The sequence below is a fragment of the Puma concolor genome, chromosome A2, assembly GCF_028749965.1.
Source record: "Puma concolor isolate L17-30 chromosome A2, mPumCon1.1.hap2, whole genome shotgun sequence".
In the NCBI taxonomy this organism is placed as follows: Eukaryota; Metazoa; Chordata; class Mammalia; order Carnivora; family Felidae; genus Puma; species Puma concolor.
The window spans coordinates 132,793,531-132,817,234 of record NC_141668.1 but is presented as its reverse complement, the minus strand read 5'-3'; the positions used below and the strand labels follow the sequence as shown (position 1 = coordinate 132,817,234).

Below are 23,704 nucleotides of genomic sequence, written 5' to 3'. Positions count from 1 at the left end.
GGATCCACAAGACTGAACAGGTTCTCCTACAATCTGTGGCCAAAGGGTAGCAAATATATAACTACACCTAACGGGTTCTTAATCTTTAACATTCTATTCGTTCACCTTCTTCTGTGGATTTCATCTAGTCTCTCTGCAATGAAATTTCGCACCTCTTATACCAGGCTGGCTATGCTGGATGATCAGGAGGTTAGCAATCAACAAGAGAGACAGGGAACCTTCCTTCCTGGAGCTCACTGTATTCAAAAATCTCACCTGCTACCTATGTGGGGGTGGGGGTGGAAATACATCCAGTGTGATATTCCTCTAGTACTCATTTAAAACAAATCCTACTTGGGGCGCCTGGGTGGCTCAGTCGGTTAAGCGTCCGACTTCAGCTCAGGTCACGATCTCGCGGTCCGTGAGTTTGAGCCCCGTGTCGGGCTCTGGACTGATGGCTCAGAGCCTGGAGCCTGCTTCCGATTCTGTGTCTCCCTCTCTGCCCCTCCCCCATTCATGCTCTGTCTCTGTCTCAAAAATAAATAACCGTTAAAAAAAAAAACACAAATCCTACAGTGTCACATTTTGTATATGTTCATATCACAGCATTTTTTATACTGTGTTGCAAGTAACTCTCTCCCTGTATGTCTCTGTGATTAGGCTGTGAGCTGCTTCAGGGGAAGAACTAGGTGGTGGCCCTTTATTTAATTTCCTGAACCTATATGGTTAATATATAATAAATGCTCAATAGATGCAGTTCGAACGAACAGACCACTCTGACAATAATGAACAGTACTCAATATTTACTGAGCACCTACTATGTGTCACAGCCTGCTACATGCCCATTTCACAGATGGCAAACCGAGGCACACTGAGGTTAAGTCACTTCAGTGGGCAGCCTGTAGTGGAATGCAGGCAGTCCAGATTCAGAGTCCACACCTATAACCACTAAACAACACAGCCACCCCCACACTAAACAAGGTATGGGCCATGGTCCAGCCAAACATGTTCTTTCTGTTCCTGCCTCAAGGCCTCTGCTTCTGCTGTGTCCTAAGCCCTGAGGACTGTTCCGTCACTTCTCTCCATCTGTTCAAGGGTCACTTCCTCACAGAAGTTTGCGAGACCCAGTCCTCTCTATTCCTTGCTTTATTATTTTTTTTCAGAATTTGTTTCTTTTTATTACGTAATTGTTTGTTTGTTCTACTTCTGCTGTACTGTCAGCTCCATGAGGACAGACTTCGTCAAGCTCACAGCTGCATGCCCTACAGCCTAGGACACTTGGCAGGTGCTGAGGGTTTGGTAAGTTCTGCTGAATGAATGGATGCACCTCAGTACTGTCCAGCGACTTCTGACCCACTCAGGAACCCAGTTTTGTTGAACTCTGGACAACTTCCCATTTTTCCTTGTTAAGTTTCTTTTTCTTTTTGCCTGTACAATCCCTCTAATTTATTCAAACACCACTGGATTATTCCAGCTCTTGGTGTCAATTTTTTTTTTCTAAATAAAGCAAACTGCCATTTATTTCTCACACTGATCTTTAACACGAGACTTCTTGTTCTTGTCATAAATATGACTCATGTGGAAAAAGGGAAGTTGAAGATAGGGGCTCATACGTACAAGAATGTTTCCATCAATATTTTAGATATAAAAGGTAGAGACATAGCCAGAGATGCCTGTCCAAATCTAAGGTCTATAGTAATACTTTCGGTGGAGTTTTAGCCTTTCTGATATATAACCTAAAATTCCACCAGATGACTCAATGGTCCCTCTTGAAAGCAAATACCGTATCATTTACACAAACACTTCAGGTTTTTCTTTCCTTCTGTCATAATACACCTTCAAACTCGACATTCACAGCCAAGATGTGAAATACACACATAGGAAAAATCCTTCAAAAATGGACTTCAAAGTATAAAAAAAGAAGGAAGGAAGGAAAGAAGGAAGGGAGAGAGAGAGGAAGGGGAAAGGGAGAGGGAGGGAAGGAGGAAGGTAGGGGAAGGAGGAAGGGAGGGAGGGAGAGAAAAAGAAAGAAAGGAAGGAAGGAAAGAAAGAAAGGTAAGGAAAGGTTAAGGAAAGGAAAGGAAGAAACAAAGAAATAAAGAAGGCAGGAGGGAGAGGGAGAGAGAGAGAGGGGCAGAAAGAAAAAAAAGGAAGGAAAGAAAAGGAAAGAAAGGTAAGGAAAGGAATCAGAAAGAAAGAAAGAAAGAAAGAAAGAAAGAAAGATCAACCAACCAACCTGGCATTAGTCCGATTTCCTTGACTATAAAAGGAATGAAATTTGAAGGTCATAAAAGTATGTCTGTTTGTTTAGGGAAGTCTTACAGGTAGTATAAATATCATCAGCTACAGTTGCTATGGGGTCTGTTTGTTTACCAAACAAGAATACAAATAGTTACACAAAAGCGGAACAGCATTTAGGTATATAAATGGGAAGGCTCTGCCTTCTGGTAAATTTCCCAAAGTGCCTCCTAAAGCGGTTCCTATTTTCACCTTCTTCACTGGGAAACCTCTGTTGCCTTCGTTCTCCCTTTTCAGTTCTAACACCTCCAGGGAATGTTTTACTCTCAGATTTCTGAGCCCAGTCATGATTTTCTTTTCCTTTTCCCCTTTTGCATTCTAAGATGGAAAAACCAAAACCACTAGCCCCAACTGTACCATGAAAACAGGCTTTGCAACTTACAATGCAAAAAAGGAACAAAAGCCACAGAGTGTACAGAAGAATTCTAGTACAGGCAAGTATTCTCTAAATTGAGTTATCCATGAACAACCACCTAGAAAAATGTGTGTGTGTGTGTGTGTGTGTGTGTGTGTGTTTTCAAGGACTTTCTGTAATCCAGGTATGTTTCATGCACCTGAATTATACCTGCTCAGTTAACCGTTTGTTTCATTTTGGAAAACGAAGGCGGGAGAGGTGTGGGGGACGGAAGAAGAGGAGGGGGAAGGAAACCAGCAAAGCTCTTCTGGAGTCCCTTAGTTGAGTGTGTGTGTGTGTGTGTGTGTGTGTGTGTGCGTGTGTAAGCATGTTATAGCTCAGATCTACCGTAAGACAAACTGTACCACAGAGGCTGCTGTGAGTGGAAGCCTTCTCTTCACACTACATTGACCACAGTACCCACCAGGCACAGCCCCGACGCCTTCCTGTGAATGGTACAGACTGCCATATGGACGAAGACACTGAACAAGCTGTACAACTCTTGGCGACATGTGCCCGGGGGATTGTCCCATATTAACACCACCTGGGCTGTGGCAATTGTGCTCTGTATGTGCAGAGGCACCAAGGAGCCCATCAGGATGTTATTTTTGAGTACAAACAAAAAGGAGAATTACAGTTAAGAGAATTCTCTGGCTAGCATATCTGTTGCTCAATTCCCGAAATAGTTTCCCAAAGGAACGGTTATCTTCTTTATTCACACAGGCAGAAATGACAAGCTGGAACACATATTAACAATTTCCCTTTGTGAGCTTCCACTATTGTTTTAATGAGGAGAATATACTTTATAATATAGTTAGGCCTTGACTGATTACAAAGGGGGGTGGAATAAAGAACCTCAGGACTGCTGTACATATGTAACACGCTCATTTGCATTACCCAAGTGAGCCCGTCAGCACGGTGGTGGCTCCCTCGGAGACAGCTTCAGAGCCAGGCTACGGGGTGAAGCCAGTGCCAAACCGCTTTGGAAATCTCGAAAAAGAACGTGACTTTCATTTAAGCCTCCTGTGCAGGTCCCCCCTCATGTGGCCCCATTACTGGCTTAAAAACAAGAGAGTGCTACTCATCATTTAAGTGAGAAGAGAAGAACGCTAAGGACTTTCCCAAACCACATGGCTTTCTGTAGACCCATGGCTTCCCTTTCCACTTCTGGATGGATCCCGTGTCCACCAAAGGAAATTGTTCTGTAACTTGAGTTCTTGCGTGTGCATTTCAACAAGATACTCTTAAGGTACAAGGGAAAATGCTGTCAGGGTTCCCTCCAAATTGGTCTTCGCTGTTCTGCCATATGCTTTCCTTCACATTCTTAGTGTAAGAGAAAGGTTAAGAAAGCTAATGTGTTTGGGAGGGGCCTGTGCCCCTTCCACACAAGTGTAAACACCTGTAAAATGGGTGGGTGCCAGCAAAGGGATCTGGCAGAAAAAAACCCTATTAGCAGGACCAACTCGACAGAAAAGAATATCTATCCTACATGACGAGAGAAAAACGGGGGCTCAAATATAATTTTGCAGGAGAAACTGGGCACATTAGACATGAAATAGCCCATGGGTAAGATGCATATTATATAACATCCCAAGAAAAAACATTAAAATCAACCCAATTTAAGAGAAACTTATCCAATGAATGTATCTCTCTAGAGCGATGATGTCATTTTATTGGAAAGCATGTATCGTTTAAACACAATAAATAGAAAAAGATTTATAGAGTCTAATGATGGTGTGTTATGGTAAAAGCCACTTTATTGAGATAAGATACAACAGCTGTTAGAGAATAATGGCTGAGTTTTTTTTTTTTTAATCACCACACAAAGTGAACAGTCAAGAAAATCCATAAACCTATCCCTCATGGCATGCCAATATTGTAAAGATCATCTCCCTCCCCCCATCCTATGTATGAATGACAAGAGACGACACCATGCCACCCTGCTGTGACGGAACCTTTCTTCCCTGCTTCTAAGACCCAGAAGCAACAGGGTTTAAGCATGAGACAAACGGACTGCAGCTCTTCTAAGCATGATGCTCACAAAACACCCAGCAGCACGTCTGTGGTACAAAATGTTGATTGGACCTGGCTGTTTCTTCCTGATATAAACACAAATGATTTTGCCCTACACAGTCTACTGCCCACACAGACAGACACGGGACAGGTGTCGCTCCCGCCAGTCTGCTTTGGGGCTAAGAAGCACCTGTATTTCAGGCCTCGGCGACTGGCGACATGTACTTCTCACTCACGTCCCTCACGACACGCGACAGGCCATGCCCAGCCTGCTCTTCACATTCTCTGCCGCGAGTCACCCGATCTGCCTCCCTGCAAAAAGACGACGCAAGGGAGGAGAGCTGCTCTCTGAGACCCTTTGGAGCTTCTCCCAAATTATGGCTGAACAGATAGGTCTGGCCCCAGGCTCTCACCCCTCAAGGCTCTGGCCTCATCCTGATCTCGGAGCTTTGCCCCATCGGGACCGTGACCCCGGACTCTGGGATGAAGCCAAGGTGGTGCTGATCAAGAGCCTACTTGAGAACGACTCCACTATGACAGTCATTGCAAGGACTTGAGGGTTGGAGAGACCCTCGTTCCAGTCCCTGCCTGGTACCCCAACTAACTGTGTTGCTGGTGCAAGCTACACGAGTGTTTTGAGCCCTCAAATGTCATCGTACAAAGAAGACAGGACCCCACAGAGTTACCGTCAGGATTAAATGGGAAGATCAGTATCGGGGCTTACGTGGAATCCTTGAAGCATGTGTCCAGCACTAACCAATAGTTCAGTAAACAGCAGCTGCGTTATCATCACCATTCCATACCAGCTAGCGATTCCTTCCGGCAATTCTACCGCTAATGTCTAGGTTCACACAAGAATGGCAAATCACTAGCTTTGTGGGCTGCATACGTCTGGGATGTTAATCCAATTTTAGGGGGGGAAGCTCTGCCCTTTCCAACAGCGCCCAAACCCAGGTAAAGTGAACATGCCCACTGGCACTGCTGCTCAAATTTGAGCAAGCCCTGGGGATCCGGTTAAAGCAAAGACTCTGACTCAGTGGGTTTGGGGTGGGACCGAAGACCCTGAACTTCTAACATGCTCCTCCCAGGTAATGCCAAAGTTGCTGGCCGGCGGCCACTGAGTAGCAAGAACATAGGTTAGGTGTGACCAATACCAATTCCTGACCCCATCGCAGACGGGTATAATCCAATTCTTCAGGAGAGAGGCCTAGGAAGCTGTGTATTTTTGAAAATACCTGTGAAAATATCATCAGGAAATCTGAGAAACACTTTGCTTAGAGCTGAAATCAGGAGTTTGCAAATTATTTTCTGTAAATGGCCAGACAGTAAACATTTTAGTCACTATGGGCCGTGTTTCTGCTGCAACTGCTCCCACCAGCCGCTGTAGCATGAAGGCAGCCACAGACAATGTGTCAATGAGTTATCATTGCTGTGTTCCAATAAAACTTTATTTTGCAAAATGAGCACCGGGCCAGATGTGGCTGGAAGGCCATAAGTGGCTGACTTCTATTACAGATCAGCTGCCCCAGCACATAATGGCAGAAAGGAGCAGTAATGATTTTGAAGACAATAGGGGACGGTCTGGCGGGAGAATGCTCTCCGGAATGCTCTAATGGAAAATAAAGATTTGGGGTAGCTCGTTGGTTCAAATGCCTCAAATCAAAAGAAACCGAGAAGAAATCATCTGGTTTTCAAAAAGAAAACAACAACAGTTGAAATGAGGAAGAGCTGTTCAGAGTAATGTGACCTAGAGCTGACTGCTTACATTTCTGGCTCAATAGTCCAGCAACATGAGTATGAAAACATGTAACAGATAAAGGCGTGTATAAGTGGAACAGTTCTACAAACAAACTTCTAGAATTTTAGCAAGTAAACCAAGAACACCAATACCAATTCATCAACAGAGAATTTAGTTCCAAAAAAAAAAAAAAAAAATAGAAAGAAAGAAAAATGAAATGCCAGGCCTGTCCACGTTTGAATTCCTTGCCTTTTGAAAAGAGTGGGGCGGGAAACACAAATGTTATTGTTCGTGTAGTCAAACACATGGCAGTATGTCAAGAGGCCACAAATCAGAAACAGAGACTGTGTCTGAAAGTGCACTAGCCAAGCAAAAACCTTTAGGGGTTATTTGAAGGCAGCTGCCCACTGTGGAGTGTGGAAAAGTGGGAAACGCAAGCAACTGGAATACAAGGGGCTGTGTCAACACACGAGAAGGAAGGAGGAACACGGGGACTGGGCAGAGGGCAGGTTAGGGAAGGGGCCCAACTTGGGCCACCTGATCCTGAGCACAACGGGACAGCCGCAGAGAGAGAAGAGACTGCACAACCATGGTCTTGCCAAAGGTGAAAGAAACCTTTTCCGCCAGGTGCTTAAGGAAGCCTCGACGCTAACACCTAGAGCAGCTGTGACTCTCAGCGATGCTCAAGTTAGCTAGCGGCGGCTGAACTGAAAGCAAAAAGCTGGGAAGGGTCAGAAAATTGGAATATTTCTAATGCAGACTGCAGAGGACAAGGGAAATAGGATAAAGAACGTATGAGGTGTTCGATGCGGAAACGCGAGATTCACAAGGCCAGGAGTAAAGGCGGGACAGTTTCAGAGGGAGGGAGGCTTGCTTGGCGTTTGTGTGCAAATCCAGCATGGGGTTCCTTTTTGCTCCCTCTGTGCTGTTTCACGTTGTGAGTGGTTTATATTTTACAAATCCTACCCGCCCACTGCCTTTAGGAAAGGCCCAGTAAATACCAGTACTGCCTTAAAAGAGCAAACTCTGCTATTTTCCTATAAAATGTGCTGATAGGCACACAGTAGGTGAAGTCAGCATACGTTTTGTTGGCTTTAAATTAAATTTAAACTTTATTTTAGGAGCGTCATTCTTATCGTAATTAAATATTCACTTCTGGGCTGAATGAAAACCTTAAGTGCTGTTTAGTAAGAGACGGGCTTGAATTTGGATCTTGGATAGGCCACAAACCAGTTCTGTGACTCTTTGTCAGTTATTTAATCTCCATGATTCAATTTCCTTGTCTGTGAAATGGGTCTAATACTCCCGACTGCTTCCCAGCAGTCTCGAGGATAAAATGAGACATCACTCCAAACACAAGAGTTTAGCCAGTGCTCGGGACAGAGAAAGAACTGATTAAATGTGAGTTCACTTTCCTTTCCCTAGTGCACCATAATATAATGTGATATTTAGAATTTTAATTCAGGCAATTACTTAAGTAGTAATTGCTATTTGTATTTACATAGCTGCTTTGATCCAAGAAGCTCAAAGGGCTTTACTAAATTTAGCATTTTAATAAATGTTTCATTTGCATTCCGTTGGTTTTGTTTACCCACACCAAAACTTGGAATTTCCTAAAGCAAGACAGTCAGGCAAGTCAAGGAAACAACATCACAGCTTCACGTTCACAGGTATCCCAGGTCTGAGTTTCATCTCTTCGTCTAAGACGTCACGGCTCCCTGGTCCGCGGGAATAAAATGGCAGTGAGAGAGGCGAACGTGCCTGCTTCCTCTTCAGCTACCTCTAGCTCCTGCCCGCTGAACTTCACCTTCGCCACACTTCTCCCAGGCGCTGGCAACCGAGGTATGTTTATTGCACCAATGAATGTATATATAATCAGCACAATAAACATTATTAAATCGCTGGGAGAAAATCAAAGCACGAAGCACGGCGCCAGTACTGAATTCTAATGATGCTGAATGTCCGTGATTGCGCAGGGACAGGATCTTAACAAGCCTTGATTTGAGCGTTGGCATCCGCCTCACAAATCACATGGGCCGCTCCTCTCGTAATAGTGCTGAATATTGATAAATGTCTCTACCCTGCGCAACAGGGAAGTGGGTTTCTATTGGCAATCTTTCCCAAAGTGTGTTTTTTCCCTTCTCTGCACTCAAGGGTTTACCCTGAATGATTTAATTATAATTTTCCTTGTGTAAGACAAATTAAAGAGGAGAGTAGGAGTGTCGTGCCAAGCACATTATTTATCTCCTTAACAGATTGCAGCTCACCAGACCCCAGAGCTGCTGCTACAGCGGCTGCTCACAGGAGCCCGCAAAACGCATGGGGGCAAGAGCGGGGGGGGGGGGGGGGGGCGAGGCGGTTTCCAAATGACACGGAAATATGTGACCTCGGTGAGATTGTCAGACAGGTGACTACTTCAAAAAACAAAAACCCCTAGGATGCTGCCTTTTTCCAACCCATTTTCACACAGGGCATTCCTGAATCCTTGCAGGAGGAATTCCTAAGCTGGTCACCTGAGATGGGAGTTTGAAGGGCTAGATTATTATTCAGTGCGACAGAGGCTTCTGCTTGTTCAGACACTGCTCCAGGAGGACAGAGAGGGGGAAAGGATACCATGCCGAAGTCAACGGAGAGCCCACAAAGTTACGTGTTTCACACATGCACTGCCAAGGAAGGGGTGACAATTCTCCAAGGGACCCCTGCGAGAAACCTCTGGGCAGCGCACAGGTGAAAACGTATTTTTATACTGATGGCTTTTTTTTTTTTTTTTTTTTTTTTTTTTTTTTACCATTTTCCACTGAACAGGATACCACATTCCTGATTTAAAAAACAATCGTAAGGTAAAACCAGATAAAACCTCATTAAAAGCACCTGTACGTACACAAAGCTGGCTAACTAATAATTGAATTTTTAATGATCGATTCTGCAAGTCTGTAACTTTTGAATTATCTCTAACCTAAGGTACCCATTTGTCTTGTTCACTACATTCGGCTAAGATAGGGTCACTAGAATTTTCTTTTAATTCAGCCACAACTAGGAACCTACCCTATGATATAAACTGAGAGATCAGATATTAAGGAGTGGCATATAATGTCCTAGTTGTCTCCTCTTTACATGTATAAGTGGGAAATTCAGCCTGATTTTACAGCCAGATTAAGGCTCAGGAGAACCCAAGTTCTTTCCCGATCCATATTCTAATTTTGGCCAGGTAGCATAATGAAGATTAAGCCTAACCGTTGTGTAGCCAAGGAAGGACCATAAAAAACGAAATATTCCAACAAACTTACTCTCCTGGAATTAGACTGCCCATCAGATCCATTTACTTTCAAATACACCTTAAGATGTTTGAAAAGGGCTATTCTTCTCCCACCTGCCTCATTGCTAATCTATCACCTGACTGCAGATATAGAACCTTTCAGAATGAAACTGAGCACAGTGCATCTAAACAAGAAGAGTTTTCTGTGTCACAGGAAATCCGTGCAGGCTCCACATGGCCGACAAGATTGCAACAAATACCTTAAAGTGCATCAGTCGGCATTTTTTTAGTGGATGGCCCGTTCTGCCTACGGATGAAGATGTAATTCGATCACTCTGCAGTAAATGGGCATCATCAGCCTTACACACCAAAAGCAAGTACAGCAGGGGACGACAGCCTGGAACCTTTCTTTGAAAGCTATTTAATGTTAAGGGTTTTTCTGTTTGTTTTTTAAGTACAAAGACACCGTAAGAGATAATAAAGCAAGAGCTAAGACTGGCCTCCGGACATACAAATCTATCCTCACTGGAAACAACAGAAGCCACATGTGGCCCAATGGCTCCACACACATTCTTACAGTCCACCATTCCATCCTTCAAAATGTCCCAAACAGTCATTTAAAACACCTTTTACTTCCCCTACGTCTGCCACAGAAACTCCCAAGTGATCTTAAAGGGATCGTAGCAAGTTTCGGTTAAAACAGATTATCTCCATCTCTCAGACCCTCTCACGTTTTTAAGCTTGAATGGGACACACGCACACACAGGCACAAATATTCACATAGCAGTTTCTGTGATTACTGATCTCAAAATGGATAAAATGTTGCTGGTAGAGAGATACAAATCTAATTAAACCCGTGGGCTTCTTAATGCTCAATATTTCACGAAATATATGAAATTATATTTGTAATTGCTCAAGTGAAAAATATAATTTAAAAAACTTTCACTGAGTCATTTTTATTAAGAAAAAACAAAATACAGAATTTGTTTTTACTGCTGGAAGTGACATTTACTATCACACATTACTTTGAAAGTCTCTTTTCTTCTGTGTGGAGAAGCTGGGCATACGAAATAGATGGGAAACGGTTTAAAAATAGTACACTGAAAATAAATCTTTTTAATTTTAGGAGCATTATATATATTCCACTTCTGAAAAGCATTCAACAGTAGTATTAATGCTTTTGGGTGCTGAGATCCAGTAGCATGAATTAACAGCTTCATTTTCTTAGACCTCTTCTGCTCCCAGGATGTATTCTGGCTATCTCAAACAAACGTGGCGTCGGCTAACATTCGAGTGAAGCTGAGGGCAATTGTAAAATATAAAGTCTTCACTTCCTAACGGGAATAGAGCAACTGAGACAGCACTGCAGTCCTCTTTGGAAGGGAAGACTTTATTCTTTTTTTAATTTGTGTGGATATACACGGATTGTGTGTGCATATACACAGACCCCTTCCAGCTCTCCATCCTTCAAACCTTCGCTGAGTATTCACCATGAAAAAGGCCTTCAAGGAGGGCAGTACAGAGCGACTAAATGCTACCTTTTCTTGACCTGTGACTCACAATTGCTAGTACCAGACTCTGCTACTCCCTAAGAAGGTGTTTCGAGCCCAGGAGTTCAGCTTGCGTGGGGTGAGCCCTTGGCCCAAAGAATAAGCCTGGGCCCTTGAAATCCAACCCATGCAGGGAAAAACTAACCCTGCCTGGGTTCTTAAGCTTAAGGGTAGACCTATATAAGCGCTAATTCCATGTTGAAAAGGTGAAAATAATTAGATGCTTCACACCCAAACCATATTGAACACATTCTTAAAGTAATTATAGGCACATTCAAGTCACATGGATCCAATTAGGGATCGCTGAGATATGGCTGAACAAGGCCACCCACCCCGCCTGTGGCAGAGACCGTTCTGGACACAGCTCAGCGGCTCATTCCTACCTTTCCCTTTTGGGGGTGTGGACTGAGAGCTGTCCGTTGGTAGAGGCATGTGGGTTCATTATTAAGGAGGTCTTGGAAGGTGCAGAGGAGGAGACACATGTCGTGGTCAGATCCAAACTGCTGTGATTGCTGCCTGCGGTTTCTTCTGCACTATGAGCACTTGTCACTTCTTTCCAGAGCTGCTGCAGTTCAGTTGGAATCATGCCTGAAACAAACAAATTGGATAATTAAATCAATTAACAGCTAATTCCGTCCTCTTCAAACAGTAATTAAATCAAAGAGTCAGTAAACAAAGCCTAGTGTTAGGGTTTTTTTTTTTTCTTTCTTTCTTTCTTTTTTTTTTTTTTTTGGTGTGTGCGTTTGCCCCCCTCCCAAGTAAGGCAAGTACGGTCAGCAACAACCGTGTCCCCCCACTGAACAGCCAAGGTGAAGTGCCCTCGTCACACATAGAAGACCTCTGTGGAAAGGATTCCAAACACAGTTACTTTGCAGAGACGGTATGCTTCCATCCAAACTGTTGTTTCTAGATTTTTGAAAAGGAGATAGATGTTGTATTTTTAGACACAAAGAAGGGGCTCAAAATAAATTCGTTCAACTCTACTATGATGACAACAGGAACCACAAAATGAATAATTTTTGTGCTTAAGTCTTAAATGATGACAAATAGCTTTGTTATTAAATATAGTTTTTATTAATCACTTTTAGACATAAGTTATGAATTCATATCGTCTTCCTGAAATGCTTTTCAACTTTTAACATTCAAATTGATTATACTATGATTATTTCATTAACACACCTATCTTCCTCATTAATTTTGGTTTCTAGTACCACATGCTTAATTGATGGATGTGTCTACTGAAAAACTGTGTAACTTTTTTTTTTTTAACAAGTAACACTATTATTACTGTCATTTCTTAGATCAATGCTAATGAACCATTGCAGAATAAAATGCAAACATAAAATAAACTTGGAGTAATAAAGTTCTCTCGTGTCCTAAGGGGGTCAAAATGGACCTGGGTCTTGAGGAGTAAGTGTCAACCTGTATCTTCCCCAAGAGGAGACAGAATCAGTACGTCGATCTCGCTATCATGGCCTCATCATTTTTATTTAGAGGCATGCCTCTACAGCCCATGATTTCCAAATCCTACCTCAATGCATATGCTAGCGCATACAGGCAGAGAAGAAAAAGATTCTACATGGTAGCTCACGACACCAACAAACAAAAAACAGCAGTTCCTTCTAAAGGACAGCGAAAGGAAATCGTAAACCCTGTACAGCATAAGGCAATTCCACATTAGAACTGGATGTCTGGACTGCAGTTCATTGTTTCAATCAACTGTAACACAGCTATCCTAGAAAGCCTGCCATTTTCTGACTATATAGAAGCACCCGAAACAGGCGTGTTTCTTACCAAACCTAAGGTATTGAATTAAAAAAGAAGGCTGTGTGCATTATATTCATTTGAAACACATAATAAAAAATGCCAAGGTCTAAATTTAATTTATTTTTGTCATTTAGAATACAATGGATAGATAATCATCTCAACGTGATCAGCCAAACATCTTTACTTTGCTAAACTGTTAAAGATTTTAATTATGCTAGCATTGGAGAGCACTGGTCTAATGAGGCAATGGACTCCAGAGAATCCGAGTGGTTAAGAACTGTGAAATGAGTCTGATAGGATTTTTTTATATTCACCGTGGATCGTTTGCATATCAAAGAGGAGTAAATTATTGCACAGCAGACCAATAACCTTCCCCGCCTTTCTGAGAGGAGCGTTAACAAAAACAGTTGGTCTCTCCTAACGGTTCTCCACGAAAATGTTCAAATGCTCAAGTATTTGCAATTAATATATATTATAAAAGGAGGCTTCCAATGATACATTAAGTGGTCAGATATTCTTAGAACGCATCCTCGACAGCCAACTCGGTTTTCTTCTCCCTTCATAAAAATCAAATGCCAATTATATTTTGATGGATTTTGTCCCAAATGAGCATTTAGTTATTAGGCATATTCAATTATTACTTGTCCCCTGAAATTAAGCCTCGGAGGCAAATTAAACAAAGGGAAAGGTCACTACACAATCCCGCGTCCGGTTCTGCTGCATCTGGGCTATTATTTTCAAACACCTTCCGAAGTGACATGTGGGATGTGTTTGTAGCTAACAGGCCTGCCACTGATGTCCGCACACCAACAATTACCTGTGAATATGGCTGACCCTCCGACCACTGTTTACTCAATGGAAACAAGAGTGAATGGGCTTGTCTGTGGATGATAGCATATTGATAGAAAGCCACACAAGTCAACACCTATTTTTATTTTCCGGGGAGTAAATACACATGAAAAGAACAAGCCGCCTATTTTTCAACTCAAACTAATTGATTTCTGGGTCAGCTGCATGGGAGGTGAAAAAAATGGAAGAACACGGTTTCGAACAACTGCGTTAACACTTTCCCTCCAAGAAAAGTGGAACTTTGAAGTTCTTTGAACAGCAAGCTGTTTATCCAGCCAATAAAGACAAAGGCAAATGTCTTGTTACACTTGTTACACCTAAGAGTACATTAATGTTATTCCACTTTCCTTTTATTCCAGTGGGCTGGCAAATGCGTTTCATCACTCACAGGGGGAAATGGTAAATAAAACAGCAACTCACTGACAACAGGCATACTTCGGGGTCAAATTTGACTGTGATAATTACGTTTAAGAACATCCTCATCTGATCTACAGAGAGGCAGTCAAATCACTCTCCTCCATCAATGCTACACCTTGTTCGTGAGGTTAAACTGTTACTTCAGTGCGTACTATCTACAGGAGGATGCTGCTATTTGGCAGCTGGGATCTCATGATAGAATTAAGACAGATAAAAGGCAAGCTAGTCACTCATCAGACTAAACAGTTATCAATTTTCCAAAAAGCATCACACATATTTCCAATGTGGTAGAAAGGAATAACGGTACCACGTTAAATTCATTATAGGTATATATACCAACCATGTAATCTACAGTTCCCATTTTAAAAATTCAAAGGTGGGAATAATAATGAAAATATACTTCTTACGGAATTACTGATTTTGGGGTGGGGGGGGTGGATTCAGATGCTTCAAGAAATCAGAGAGAAAAGCCCATGTGCTCATTATATAAACCGGAGAAGACTCTAGAGTACTCTTAAAAACAACAAAAACGTCCTTCCATTTCATAACATAATGCCTTCAGGCAAAAAAAAAAAAAAGGCCTTTGAAATATTACTGTCTATTCATACTTTCATATTTATACATGTTTAAGGTGACTTAGCCAAGGCCATGAGCAGGTATGTAAAAGAACCTTGGTGACTGCATCACAAAGTGGCCACCACTGGCATTTGTAACACATAACCTCTGTGCCTTACTACATTTCTTTTTCCAGGACAACCGACCCCTTCATTATAAAAGAAAATGCAGACACAGGCTTAAAAAATGTATGTTGTGGGGACAGTTGACAGATTACTGCTCGTGGAACTCAATTTTACAACCCCAGGTATCACTGGCTCAAAGACAAACAGAGTTGATCAACCTTTTTTTGTCCTTGTACATCCATACCCAGGTGACCATGTTCAAGCAAGCAGAAAGTTGATTTAAACCTCATAATGACATCAGTTTTAAGCCATCATGTCTCTGATAAAAAAAAATTGTGTTGTAGTCCAACATGACTGAATTCTCAAGCCACTTTGGGCGACGGGGTAGGAGAGACAAAACCAGGCTCCGGATTCCACAAAAGATGGCAATGACAATGGTAGCTTTCACTTCACTGCCAGAACAGGACTCTAGAAATACTGGATTTACATTTACGTATCTTGGGCACACATAAGGGCACCCCTTGGATTTTAAATACGCTTCTTCCTAATGGTGCAGGGGCTAATAGTTCTAGCAGATTGCTAAGCATATCAATCAATGCCATGACTAGTGAATTACCTACTGGTGTCTCTGATATGTTACTGCAGAGATTACACTTCATGCATCAGCACATTCATTTCTTTCACATTACACATGAGCTTGTCTTGTCACTGCCCAATTGCCCTCTTTTGGACAGCTTAACTGATGTACTATAACAATGAACCTTAGTGAGCAAACTTAATAGTATAGGAGCGGTGGGAAAAGATGAGAGGTTGAAGCCTGAGTCCAGTGGGTGTGTCAGAACAGCCTGCAATGTTTCCAACTATAAACCCGAAGGTGTAATTAATGCACGTTGTAACATTTTGCAAGCACAAAAATGCATTAGGCGATGTGTCCTTTCCTCGCCCCTTGTATTGCTCGGTTACCAAATCTTCTATTTTGACAGCCGCTGGGGATGCTGATCATGTACCCAGTAGTTGGGCAGTAATGGCAAAAAGGGGAGGAGGGCCAAGAGGGACATGAGAGGGAAAAGCCCAGTTTCAGCACTGAAAACATAAACAAAAACAAAAAACCCCGGAAGGAATAGAAGTTGGGTGTGGTTGACTCGAGAAAGATTCAAATGTAGACATGCCTCACTGGCTTCACATGACATCTAAAGTTACTGAACAAATGAGCAGGTCTTAATCACCATGAAGGGTGAAGGAGGTTCCCCATTTTCAACCCTCTTCAGAAGGTAAATGAATCTAAGACTTGACCAAAATTAGCTACTAGTCTTTAAGGCTCAAACATATACATCCAAGCCTTTAGAATTACAAAGCCTGGGGGCCCTGAGCGGGCAACTGAAACGTGCACAAGACGGGGGATTGGTATTTCAAAACATGGCAGGATACTTTCTTTCCTTCCATACTTTTCCTTCTTTCTGCCTCTGAATAATCCACTTGCATTCACATTACGCATGTCCATGAGTTGCTTAAACCATGACGATGTCCTAAAATGGCTAGAATCCTCATCTGTTTCTGATGTTCAACACCCACTGTAATAACACGTCAATGGCTTCTCAAAAGAAATTTTGAAACCCATCAAATCTTGTTCATTTTCAAGGAACTCTAGTTTTTGAAGAGAAGAGCTAGATATGCTAGCTGTTCTGATGAGCGTAGAACTGAACTTGCTCAAAAACCAACAGATGTGGGGCGCCTCCGTGGCTCAGTGAAGCGTCCGACCTTGGCTCTCAGGTCGTGATCTCACGGTCTGTGAGTTCGAGTTCCACGTCGGGCTCTCCCCTCTCAGCACGGAGCCCGCTTCCTAGCCTCTGTCTCCCTCTCTCTCTGCCTCTCCCTTGCTTGCACACATTCTCTCTGTCTCTCTCTCTCTCACTGTCTCTCTCTCTTAAAAATAAATAAACAAAAAACAACCAAGAGACGAAAGCAAATAAGCAATGAAAAAAAGAAAACCCAACCAAAGAGATGCATCTGGATAGCTGATCAAAAAATAAACCTGGATTTATCCCTAGCAATTAAAAAGTGGCATTTAAGGAAGCACTGCTAAGCTTTCAAACAGAACAAGTTACAGGACATAAAATACACCTCAACGTGGCCAACAAGAGCCTTCGAGAAAATTCATTCGTGATTCCAAGCCGACAACGCTGGACCTGATTAAAATGCTACGTCAAGGTGGTGCCGCTTTCTCGTACTCCAAGAAGGCGCCACAGTGGGATTCCTCTGCTACCGCTCAGCATCAGACCACCCCAGGTCTTCAAGCTGCCACCAACAAGCCCTTCATCCTGGTGACCTCACGCAGCCTTTTCTCTGAAGTCAGCACATGCTTGCTGCAGGTGGACCGTCTCCCCACCGATGAGCTAGCCGGACTGTCCCAACAGACGGCCCCACCTCTGCCCCACGGTCTTCGCGGGGCCGCGCCGCCAGGCTCACGGCCGGCTCACGGAGGCTTACCTTGCGCGAGGGGCTGCAGGGGAAGGGCGGGCTGCCCGGGCTGAATTGTGAGAAGGCCTTGGCGCTGCAGAGACAGGAGGTGCTGCTGCTGTAACTGCTGCATCTGTAGAAGCTGCTGCTGAAAAGCCAACTGCTGGGTAGCCACCTGCTGCTGCTGTAAGAGACCAGGAAGGAAAAGATGAGACGGCCGCTTCCCGGGGAAGTTTCCAAGTGTGGGTGTCTCGCAACATGCTGCCACGGCCAAAGCCCGAGGCTTACTGGGGGCTGGCGGAGGGCTCAGCGTCCAGGCTGGTGCAAAAAGGACAGCACCCAGGGCGCCTGGGTGGCTCGGTCAGTTAAACATCCGACTTCGGCTCAGGTCATGACCTCACGGCTCATGAGTTCGAGCCCCGCGTCGGGCTCTGTGCTGACAGCTCGGAGCCTGGAGCCTGTTTCGGATTCTGTGTCTCCTTCTCTCTCTCTGCCCCTCCCCCGCTCATGCTCTGTCGCAAAAATAAATGACGATAAACATTAAAAAATTCAAAACAAAACAAAACAAAGGACAGCACCTATGACGTTTGAGGAGAATGAGGAGGGTGGGGGAGATGCTGGAGGCATTCCCTTTCTGCTGCCTGGGGCCCAGAAATATACTCTGTTGGTCCAGTCAGCTTTTCAAAACCTACAGTTAGAAAGTCCTGAGTTTTTAGAGTCGAGATGTGAACTTCCAGACTCTCCAATGTTCAATCACTCGCACTACAGAGAAGGAATGCACCATTCCAGTCTGCAGGGATTTGAACCCTGAACCTTGGGGGGGTATGGAATAACAAGTTGGTTTCCTCTTGCCTGCACCGGCAGCTTTTAACTACTCTGTTTATCACTCCTGACATAAATAAATGAGAAAAACTCAGACCTTTGAAGAAGAAAAACTTCATCTAATATTGTTAATTAGCCATGACAAACGATGAAATAACATTGTAAATCTTTCATAGAAACAGCCACTAGATTTTAATTACACACATTCATAATTTAGCAAACAACATCGTACTCCACTGTGAGTGTTTAATATGAAGGACACTTTAAGCTTCAGATGCCTTCACTTGGCTTGAGTTTCAGAAACCCCCAGGTCAGCTCCCCTGGCCTGCTTCACCCGCCCCGCTTTGTTCTTGAAAAGAAGGGGCTTTACGGTATGATAAATATCTTTTTGTTGATTGGACAATGACAGGAGGAAAACTTTTGTTGTGTAAAACATCAATACATCATTCCTGTGTTTAGCAGGCCTCGCTCCAGCCAAAAAAAATTAATGTAGATTTCCTCAGTAATTATCTGAGTGATAGAAAGATAATACAGCGCAGTAGTACAATAAATAGAAGGAAATTATCTAATATCCTTAATCTACTAGGAATCAAATCGAGGTGGAGGTCTTAGCCACATTATGGCTAACAATTATGAAAGCAGCCTTAACCCTTCCCAAACTGTGGCCCAAGAAAAAGGTTCTTAGAGAAAAGAACAAGATCTGTTTTCCTTCCTAATTCTGAGTATCATTCAGAACATCAGGGAGACTTTCGCAACTAGGAGGGACTACACAACCCTTTCAGAGGTTCTAATAACTATACTTTACAAACAACTGCATCCACTTAACCTAACACATGACCTTGATCTGATACATCCATAAAATGCTATGTGCATCAAGACCTTCTGATGCAAAAGTTCAAAGGAAGAGAAAAATGGTGGTTTCCTTTCGGTCTCCATGCAGTTTATTTTGCAGTAAAAACCGTCATTCTCATATTAGCAACCAATTTCAGACTTACTACCGTGCCACTGAGAAAGTTAATTGAGTTTCACTCCAAAAAACAAATTCTATACCACTAACAACAAAAATTTAAATACATTTAAATGAAAAGCCAGTGTTTTCATTTTATGAACAGCATGCATAAAATGATCCAATTGTTTTCACCCCTTCCCAAGTTATCACATTAATGTAAAACCCAATGATAGTTATATTCGTGTCAAAATGATTTTTTCACTTCTTCAACAGATATTAATTCATGACACTTAAAAAAAAAAGAGGAGGAGGAAGGAAGAGAAAAAAACAACATGGATACACAATAAAAGATCGAGGAACCAGCTCTTCTTGAAGTCAAAAATAATGGAGAGGGGGTGCTGGAGTTTGGGGAGAGCGTTTCCTGTCTTACTGTAAATGAAATGTTTAAAAATTTTGTATTTATATAAAATGACTGATGGCTTTTCTGTTGTCTCTGTGGCCATCCCTAGGAAAAGCTCATGAAAGCTGTCCACGTTTGAAAAGCCAGGATATAAAAGTATACAAGGCCCATTGTCCAAAGAAAGAATTTAAAAGCAACACTGGTTGCCAAACTGTGCTCCCCACCCAGTTACCAAACACAGGATACGAGCCAGTTTGTTTACTTCTCACAATTGAATGCACACAAAAAAGGTCTCCACGCAGTCCCCTGGACAGGTCAGTAGTCAGTGTTAAAATGCTAAAATGCCCTGATAAACCTTGCATTTCAGATCCCCTCCCTAGAGCTGCAGTCAAAGGTCTGTTTTCCTTTCTTCGGCTCCTCCCTGCTGCCTAACATAAACTGTCATAACTGCCCGGACAAACGGCCCTTTTAAAACAATCAACCGAGCCTACCTCACCCGCACAGGATGGGATTTTTTTTTTTTTTTTTTTTTTTTTTTTGGTAGCCTGACTTAAAATTAATTCTGCCTTCAATTTTCCATACCCGTTCTGGCAAATATGAACGGGCAGTCACTTAAGAAGCTGTATGGGGCTAGAGAAGGTCGTCTCCTAAGAAGGTCTTAGGTCTAACTCCATGGGGAGCCTAACTTTCTCGAGGAAACATCTCGAGGCAACTTTAGAAAAAAGTTGAGTAAAGATACATTGTTCTGGCTCGGGATCAAGTGTCTTACTGCAGAGGTCATCGAAAAGGGGAAAAGGGTGGCGGCGGCGGGGGCTGACGATTCAAAATTATGAGCCACTAATGACTGGGGATTCAGTAAATTAATATACTTGTTCCATCTGTCAACATCCAAGCTCAAACCTTGTTAAAATCATAACCACCAGTCCACATCCTGAAATTGCTACCATGTGACTCCATTTGACTGTAGCACAAAAGGACCACCACCTGGATCAGCATTTCAGGAGACTGCCCCCTTACCTCGGGAAAATAAGGGTCTCTTCATCGTGGTTACAAAAGCTGTCGGCCAACTCCAGGGGCACCACCAACACACACGGGGGGATCCAAGGAGACCCGCCCGCCGGTCTGCCTACCCCTCGGGATGTGAAGACGACCCATGTCTTGTATCACGTTCGCCTTGGGAGCGGATGACAAAAATGGGACCACAGCAAAGCTCCTGTCCTACAGATGCAAAAAAGGCTACTACAAGGTCTCACCTCCTCCTCGTTCTGGTCCAGAGTTCTCCCTTCTCTCCCGGGCTCCCTTTCCAGACTCGGACACCACCATCCTAATTGTGTGCCGAGACGCCCCCCCTTGCTGACAGCAGCAATTTGGGCGAGTTAACTTTTATCCTTCCTTCTGCTGTGTAACTTTCGCCTTCACATTTCTTTATCTGCCCTCTGAGCTCATCTGAACTTTCATGTTCTCTCAGCGTGCAGACGTGCATTCCAAACTATGTCTAACAGACCAAATAAGAGGTTAATAAGAAGTGGCAACAGAAAGAAAAAACACAATCCCTGGTAACTGATAAGAATGACAGTGGCAGCCCTTTTTTGTTTGTCTTCAAATATAGAGTTAAAGATCTTTAAAAAACTAAATTTTGATGCCTTTGAAAAGAAAGAAGCACAAAATAACAACAGGGGGTTATTGCCTGCGAGCCACAGGGGAGAAACTCCATAATTCTTATTCTCCCTTTTGAAGGCTGTTAGAAATCGGATTCAAAAAAGCAACAGCAGAAGGGGAAACCTCTTGAGGCTGTAACCATTTCCTGTGATCATGCATAATGTGCTTCAAAAGTGGGTTTTTACCAATTCTGTTGATCAATTGCACCTCCTTCATATCCCTTCTTTTTTCTGCTGTGTTTACATCTGATGTGACTCAATGACAAGCACTGTCTGAGACTGTGAAACAGGCCTGTCATGTTGATTTATGGGCGCATCAAACCACAACTTGTCCAAACTGAAGCTCGCAGTTCATTAATTAGAGAGTTGTGACTTTGAAGTCAGCTTTCAGACTGTGGTTTTTAACATTTGGCTTAATTTATATGCTCTTGAATGTGGATCTCTAAGGAAAAAACTGAAATTCCCTTCTTGTCTTTGAACTTCTTTTGACCGCACAATAATCATTTCTTTGTCCAGAGTGATGCCTGCAATCCCAGAGTCATTAACGCGCATTGAACTGCCACTGATGAGTAAGCCCTACTGAATTAGAAAAACAGCCAGCAAAACAAAGCTGAGAGCCTTCTGCACAGTGATATCTCACAATTACATGCCTTCCCTCCCTGTGCCATTTCCATTTTAATTACTGTTAGTCCTTTAGATTTACATTTTAGACACTTTTTAATCTGTTCCCTTTTTTATTAGAGCAGCGCCCGGTAGCGTGCCACTGTACTTAGGCTGTGTCCGCGTTTTCATTGAAACACCTCCTCCCCTTCACCCCCAAACTGCCCCTACTCTGCGGGGGTTTACATCCAGGCTGCTGAACAGGACTCCAGGGTGAAAACTTGGCAGGGCATGGATAAAGTACCCAACTGATGCTGAGGGAGGAGCCGGCCAAGGAAGAATGTGTGCGTCATTCCCAGGGTGGAAAATCAGTGCTGCCCGGCATTCACACTCACGTGAGGGGCAGGGATGTGGAGAGTCGCCGTGTAAGGCTCCCCGCCAAGCTAACGGAAGGGGCTGCTTGCTTAGGGCCAGCGAAGAAGCTGTTAAATTGGACAGTGAGCTGTCTGTTTTCCAAACTCCCAACTGTGTCATCCCAAGGTGAACAGGTGTAAAGAGTTCCAGTCCGTTGTAAGAACGTGAGGAGGCCAAGTTACATCGGATAACTCTGGAATCCGTAGGAAGATGTCACAATAAGGCACACATGCACACTGAGGCTCCTCGCCTGGCCTTCACCGACATGGAACTGGGAAGGTTAGACACGGAAACCCTCCCTGGGAAGGCCGTACCGCTTACGGAGCTAACATTGTCACCTCGCGGGGTGGTACGGCCCATGCAAGGACTGCGTGCGTGCTCTCACACAGTGCTGTGCACGCAGGAGCCACGGTGATGCGCTTTTGTGATGCGCCAGTCACCCGAGCTCAGAGGACCCTTCCCTGTAACTCACACCGTCTCCCACCTGCCCGGAGCGATTGCCATAGGCATGTCACTTGTGAGAAGAAGTTAAACGGACATAGACAGGAATGCTGATTCTTGCTCTAACTTTACTGTTTGTCCAACCTCACAAGAGCTTACTCTTGCAAAGGAAAGGGCCATCCCCACACACCCAAGCTCCCTGAGCTGGGGAAAATGTCAGGTGTGTGTCCAGGTAAAACTGTGCTGAATGCGCTGCACTTGCCCCACAGGTCCAACTCGGCCCGCGGCTGCACCAGTCTGCCAAAGGAGCCTCGAAGGTTCTGCCCGCCATCCTGCTTCCCGGCGCTCCCCAGTGGGGCACCCGCCGCAGTGCCAGCATCAAGCCTGGGGCAGCAAGCAAGCGGAACCCAGAGAAATCTCAGAAAGAACAGGACACTAACTCTCGGCCTGAAAGCTGAGAACCGATAGCTCAGTTGTGCAATCATTTAAAAGATGAATGACAGTTTAATAGCCACTAGATCGTCCTCCGGGATCTGTGGTTTGAAAGTAAAATATGTATTGTCGGTACCTCTTTAGGCTGTTTTCCAGCATGTTGTTGTTGTAAAAGTTGAAGCTGCAACTGTTCCTGTTGTTTTTTATAAAACTCTTGAAGCTGCTGCTACAAAGGAAAGAGAGGGCGGTAAGTAACAGAGGGTAGCGCCAGCCCACTGTCCCTTTCGGTGCCATCCACAACTGTGATTTGAAAAATAGCATCCTTTTATCTGTAACGGCCTGACCTTTAGCTTGAAACGCGACAGTAAATTTCAGCGCACGCTGACTATTCCTGGCATCATTGTTTGAAAAGTAATCTCCAAAATGAACTGGTGAAAAACATACCTTTTTCTACACAAACTAATTAAAATAAAGCAAGGGATGACCTTTGGTTGTACAACAAAGCCAGAGTGCCCTTGCGGGGAGAGAGCCTGGCGGATCGCTACTGTGCAACGTGCGCATGCTCTCTGGGTGAATGGGGCCGGCCGGGG

The 23,704-nt window shown here is 43.7% G+C and overlaps 1 protein-coding gene across 11 annotated transcripts in view; it reads right to left on the bottom strand.

Moving 5' to 3' along the window:
• FOXP1 (forkhead box P1) overlaps positions 1 to 23,704 on the bottom strand; it is a 512,855-nt gene that overhangs the window by 74,059 nt on the left and 415,092 nt on the right. For 10 of the 11 annotated variants that reach the window (XM_086697593.1, XM_086697592.1, XM_086697602.1 and 7 more), the window contains 3 exons: positions 23,251 to 23,340; positions 17,429 to 17,582; positions 11,612 to 11,816 (listed from right to left, as the gene is read on the bottom strand). In XM_086697593.1, coding sequence (XP_086553719.1) covers positions 11,612 to 11,816; positions 17,429 to 17,582; positions 23,251 to 23,340 — 449 coding nt within the window. The remainder of the gene's footprint in view (positions 1 to 11,611; positions 11,817 to 17,428; positions 17,583 to 23,250; positions 23,341 to 23,704) is intronic. The other variant, XM_086697597.1, reaches the window with a different exon arrangement.